General features: G+C 39.2%; 1 protein-coding gene across 1 annotated transcript in view; it reads right to left on the bottom strand.

Moving 5' to 3' along the window:
* LOC101568624 (cytochrome P450 2J2) overlaps positions 1–5,939 on the bottom strand; it is an 84,881-nt gene that overhangs the window by 23,962 nt on the left and 54,980 nt on the right. The window contains exon 7 of the mRNA XM_023710164.1: positions 3,867–4,054. Within this exon, the coding sequence (XP_023565932.1) occupies positions 3,867–4,054 (188 nt within the window). The remainder of the gene's footprint in view (positions 1–3,866; positions 4,055–5,939) is intronic.

The following is a 5,939-nucleotide window of genomic DNA, read 5'->3' as shown; positions in this document are numbered from 1 at the left end:
ATCACAAGTCTGCATCTTGTACAGCAATTAACCACTAAGAAGAATATATGCAGTGTATTATTTGTTGAAACTGTACTTTCAATTTGATTTGAAACTGTCTCACTGCTATATGTTTATCAATAAAACTTTGAAAAGAAAAAAAAAGAATTTCTTAAAAAAAAAATGAAAACCCAATGGCTAACATAATTCTAAATGGGGAAAAACTGAAATCTTTTACTGTTAGATCTGGTACAAGACAAGGATGTCCTGTATCACCACTCCTATTTAATACAGTTCTGGAATCATTAGCTAGAGCCATTAGATAAGAGGGGGAAATAAATGGAATAAGAATAGGTAAAGAAGTTAAATTATCATATTTGCAGATGACATGATATTTTACTTGGAAGATCCAAAAATACTCCACCAAGAAGGTACTAGAATTGATACACAAATTCAGTAGCATAGCAGGATACAAAGTCAATACTCAAATGTCAGTAGCATTCCTCTACACAGATAACAAACACACTGACAGTGAAATTAGAGAAACAATACCTTTTGAAATAGCACCAAGGAAAATGAAATACTTTGGAAATCATCTAACTGAAAAAATCAAAGATCTTTTCACAGAAAATTACAGTACTCTTAAAAAAGAGATTGTAGAGGATTTCAGAAAATGGAAAGATATTCCTTGCTCCTGGATAGGAAGAACCAACATTGTGAGGATGGCCATACTTTCAAAATTGTTGTACAGATTTAATGCAATCCCTATTAAACTACCACCAGTCTACCTCACAAACCTAGAGAAATTGTTCCTAAAATTTACTTAGAACCAGAAAAGACCTAGAATAGCAAAGGCAATCCTGGCCAACAAAGACAAGGCAGGAGGCATTGCAATTCCTGCCTTGTCTTCTTCTTCTTCTTCTTCTTTTATTTTTAAAAAAGGGTAATAAATGAAAAAAAGACATAAGGAAAAAATTCTGCTTCAATGCTCTATATGGTTAGATTTCTAAATTTCTGTGTAAAAATATGTAATTGTTTATTGCTATTCTTTAAATATTTTTCATTTTTTATATTTTTTCTCCATATTCTGTAGGGACTTAAAGTTTAAGATATCAATACTTGATGGAAATTACCTGTTCCATGTTATGTCTAAGATGTTTGATATTCATACAGATAGTGGAGTTAAATCCAACTTCATATGTTGTAGGGTAACAATAAGCTTCTCTTCTGGAGGGTTAACAACCTAAATTTGCAGACCAAAAATTGTAGAAATAGAAGGGCTGCAAGGACAGCCAACATTTTGACCCTAGCCTTTCAAGTTCAGTGAAGACTGCACATAGGAGAACCTATATTGTAACATCATGTAACTCAGTTGTGTCCCAAATACTCTGATCAAGGAGATTATGGGGCCACAGATGAAAGTGATCGATGATGTAGAGTGTGCCTAAGGAGAGTCACATGGAGGGAAAACATTCTCTCAGGCTTTCATAGAGAGCAAATTGGTCAAGCAATGTCCGTGACTCATCCACATGGCTGACGCTGACAAATGATCTGCAACCTGCAGCACAGGGTTACAGGATAAATCCTGAGGGTACTTGACTGATCTTGTCAGATACAAAACTTGCACTTCTTATTTTATAGGTTTTGCTTTATCTTGGTCTTAACCATCCAGCACAAAAATAGAAAAACGAGGTATATAAAGTAAAGTCATATAAATATGCTGAGCTGTGAAAGGCTGAAGTCAACAACTTCTGCACATAACCCACTACTACTGTGGACAGATGTATTGTGTTGGATTTTTTTTTTGCTGTATTCATGCACCTACAGTATTTAGATGCCAATGGAATCCCCATCTCTGACAGGACTAAACAGAAAAAGGGGGATAGAAAGAAAGGACCATTTTGTGTCTGTATATATGGAATAGTTAGGATAGATATACAGCTACTTTCACTTAATTCAATGAGAAGAAAGATTTGTAATAATCATGCTTGGACAAGATATCTTGTCTACATCTTGTACTATGGATCACCAAAAAGAAGATAACAATGTATAATGTATTAATTATTGAAACTGTCCTATTAATCAGTTTTGAAGCTGTCTCATTTCTATTTGTTTCTCAATAAAGTAAAAATTTAAAAAATAAAGAAATAAAAAAATTATTGGTTTCAAATTCATGGTCTTTAAAACCTTCTCCACATCATAAGTCCTATTTGTGACTTTAGCTGAAAAACTTTAAGAGCATCTCTATAGGACATGTGAGAGTTTTCCTCTTGGCAATTCATGATTTCTGAAGTGTTTGCATCATCATTTTGCTCAGGATTGTTTTTCAGATCTAAATGTTTTACAAACTTAATGCATATTGGTTGGGTTACTGAAGATAATGATTGCTATTTTGAGTAAGAGGCTCTGCATGTAAGATCACATTTTACCAGTTCAGAGTCTGTGAGATGAGTTTAAATGCATTCTACAGGTGAAGAAACTAAAGCCATTAGAATTACCATAATTCATAGTTGGTAAGATAGAGCTATTGTTTGTTACATAGTTGGTAAACATAGAGCTATTTCTTGAACTAGGTCTATCTGATATCAAAGCTATGGATCCTGACCTACGTGCAATTAGATTTTTTGGTGCCCAACATGATTATTGAACCCTATGCTAAAACTTAGTGTTAGAAGCAGTCTAGTGAGATAGCTGTGAAGATTGAAGAATAGTTTAGAAAAATACAAACAGTGGCTGGGATGCTCAATGAAAAAAGCAGTTCCTGCCTGGCTTGCCAGTGGCACTACCTTGAAACGTTGAGTGGGAAAGTTGTTGGTTATGCCACTGGAGATCATTCCTGAGTAAATCCTACTCAGAGGAACTTAAACAAACTAGAATACACCCACACAACCTGAAAAAGTTGGCTAGAGAACAAAGGAAAGCACCTAAAATGTGCTTTGTGCATAGAAGACACCAGAGACAAAGAGGAAATGACTGTGGGATCTTAACTGTAGGTAGCATGAGATGAGAATTCTGTTTGTGAAGACAGGAAATTTAATAGGGGACAATGGAGAAAACCTGAGGAAGATTATTTTAGTCAAATAAAAACAAGTTCTGAGCAGGACCATTATGTATTGAAGATAGTAAACAAAGAACTAGTTCTGAATGTCAAATTTGTCATGTTGTAGTTCAGAGATCTGCAAAATTTTCCTGAGCCTCAATTTAATCTACAAAATGAAATAAGTTATTTTGAGAACTAAGACATTGTGAAACAGGTTGGTGGTATAATACAGATAACTGTTTCATAATAAATGTTTTTCTTGTCTCTCCCTTTATAAGTCATACCGCACACCCAGAACTGGCTTCCTTTCTTAGAATAACTCCCCACAACTGGGCTGTAAATTGAAGTCCTGTTGGTGGGGAAATTATGTCAGAAACAGCAGTGTTAGCGTAATTTGAGATCCGAGGGTCTCCTATATCCTTTCACATTTAACGTTCTATAACTATAGGATTTTGTCACAGAATTTTCCAAACTATGACACGTTACAGAATCCTTGTCAGGAGAGGCAGGTTATTGGGAGTGTGATCTGGTAGGATATGTCTCCCTCTCTCCTTCTTTTATTCTTTTTTTCCATCTTCTCACAATGCCATCAGTTGCTTCTCCTCTACTATGCACCTCTGTCATGCCACGCTGCCTTGGAGCCACCTAATCATGGACTGAAACCTCTACAAGTTATGAGCCAAAACAACCTTTTCTTCCTTAAATTGTGGATGTCATGTATTGAGACAATCAGAAGTAATGCATCACTCTGTTCATGGAAGTGATTCCTTAGGACCAGAACCTCTCCTAGCACACTTTTCTAGGATGATCTTAAAGACAAAGACAAAGGCTAAGAGTGCCTAATTACCTTTGGCAGGTGGTATCCACCCAAAGTGGTATCAACAGCCACTTCCCTGGGAGCATTCAGGGGAATGATGTTGCCCATTCTCTGTACCTCATGGATGACAGCATTGGTATAGGGCATGGACTCTCGATTAGCCAAGCTTGGCTGCTGTTTCTGGCCAACAACTCTGTCAATCTCAGCATGTACTTTTTCTGAAAGAGACGGGAGGAAGGTTCAATTATTTCTTAAAATTTATGATTTCTTGTATAGACATGGGAATGGTCTCTCAGAACTTACTTGTAACTAGTATCTGTCTATAAATCAACAAAGTGAACATTATCCTTATAGGGATTATTTAGAGTACTGTTAATGCTCTAAACTTCCTTAAGCCTAGGTGGCATAAGGAATTGGATGTGCACAGCTAAGTTCAGAATAGGGTCAATTCTCACTGAGGCTGCTACAATAAGATCCCTAAAATGACTGTTTACAATCCACAGAATTTTATTTCTCAGTTCTGTAACCTGGGAAATCCGAGCTCAAATCTCCAGCAAGCTTAGTGTCTGGTAGGGTCATATTCTCACTCATAGATTGTAGCTTCTTGCTGTATGCTGACATGTGGCAAGGCGCAATGCAGGGCTCTGAAATCTCTTCTGCCATTCATGAGAGCTAATCATACTGGAGGTCCCCACCTTCCAATACTATCACATTTTAAATTAGGTTTCAATACAAGTATTTTGAGTATAGGACACAAACCCTCAGATGCAGCAGATCCATAGACTCTTAACTTCATAAGGACATAGAGAAGTCAAAGGTGTACAGTAAATTCTTGCTGTACATTACTGCTGCAAACTACTAAAAGTATTTTAGTCTCAATTTCTTTGCCTCTTTTATTTTTGAGATCCTTTGAGATTTACCTGAATTGGTTTAAGTGAGTATCCAAAAGATTGTGGTGGATTAACCAATGGTCATCTTGTAACATGCAGTTGCACCTAATCAGAGTAGTTTGGGGTCTGGAAGTTCCACCTGAGGACTGTTTGCAAAAGCATAAAAAGAGAGGGGGAGGGGAAGGTAGTGTGCTGATGATTCTTTTGTAGAAGCTTGCCATGTTGGATTTCCTGATATGAACGTGCATGTTCTTACCACTGGAGGAGTGCACGTCTTCATTGTTACTGAGGATGGCTACAGCTCTCTTTGTGAGTGCTCTGGTCCTTACTTTGAACATCACTTCCTGGCTCCAATGCAGATTGCTCGATCCGGCACAGACCCTTCATTCCACTGGTGCAACATTCTGGCTTCTACCACTGACCTTTAGACCCTCCCAGAGCAGTTCCTTCATCCATACTTGCATAAGACATTGTCATGGGCCTCCAGATAGACTCATAGTGGACACTGTCATGGGCTCTAGGTCTTCAGCCAGACTCATTCAGAACATTGCTGTCAGATACAGGCAGTCAACTTGATTCTTTGGGTCTCTAGTGTATAGACAGATCTCCAGTAGTCTTTTGCACTTGACTCTTTGGGTAAATATTATAAAATAAGTCTATAAATTATGTATCCTACATTAAATCTTTTCCCCTTGTAAACTCCGACAATAACAATGATAGAAGCTGCTACCTGCCACCTATTATATTCTCTTCTCTTTGTACAAAAATAGGGATTTCAGATGAATAGTTGGTTATCTAGTTGAAAATGATATTCCTGAGTGCAGGCCCGGCGAGTGAGTGAGACGACCCAGGCCGCGGGGTCCTGAACAGACCCAGAGCGCAGGCCTGGTGAGTGAGTGAGACGACCCAGGCCGAGGGATCCTGAACAGACCCGGAGCGCAGGCCCGGTGAGTGAGTGAGACGACCCGGGCCGCGGGGTCCTGAACAGACCCAGAGCGCAGGCCGGCGAGTGAGTGAGACGACCCAGGCTGCGGGGTCCTGAACAGACCCAGAGCGCAGGCCGGCGAGTGAGTGAGACGACCCAGGCCGCGGGATCCTGAACAGACCCGGAGCGCAGGCCCGGCGAGTGAGTGAGACTTCCCGGGCCCAGGGATCCTCTTCTGACCCAGGCTGCAGGCCCAGCAGGGAACCCTTCAGCAGAACTCCCTGCAAG

The sequence above is a fragment of the Octodon degus genome, unplaced genomic scaffold (genome assembly GCF_000260255.1).
Source record: "Octodon degus isolate 3935 unplaced genomic scaffold, OctDeg1.0 scaffold00016, whole genome shotgun sequence".
Taxonomy (NCBI): domain Eukaryota; kingdom Metazoa; phylum Chordata; class Mammalia; order Rodentia; family Octodontidae; genus Octodon; species Octodon degus.
The sequence above is the reverse complement of the archived record's forward strand: the minus strand, read 5'-3'. Positions and strand labels throughout refer to the sequence as shown.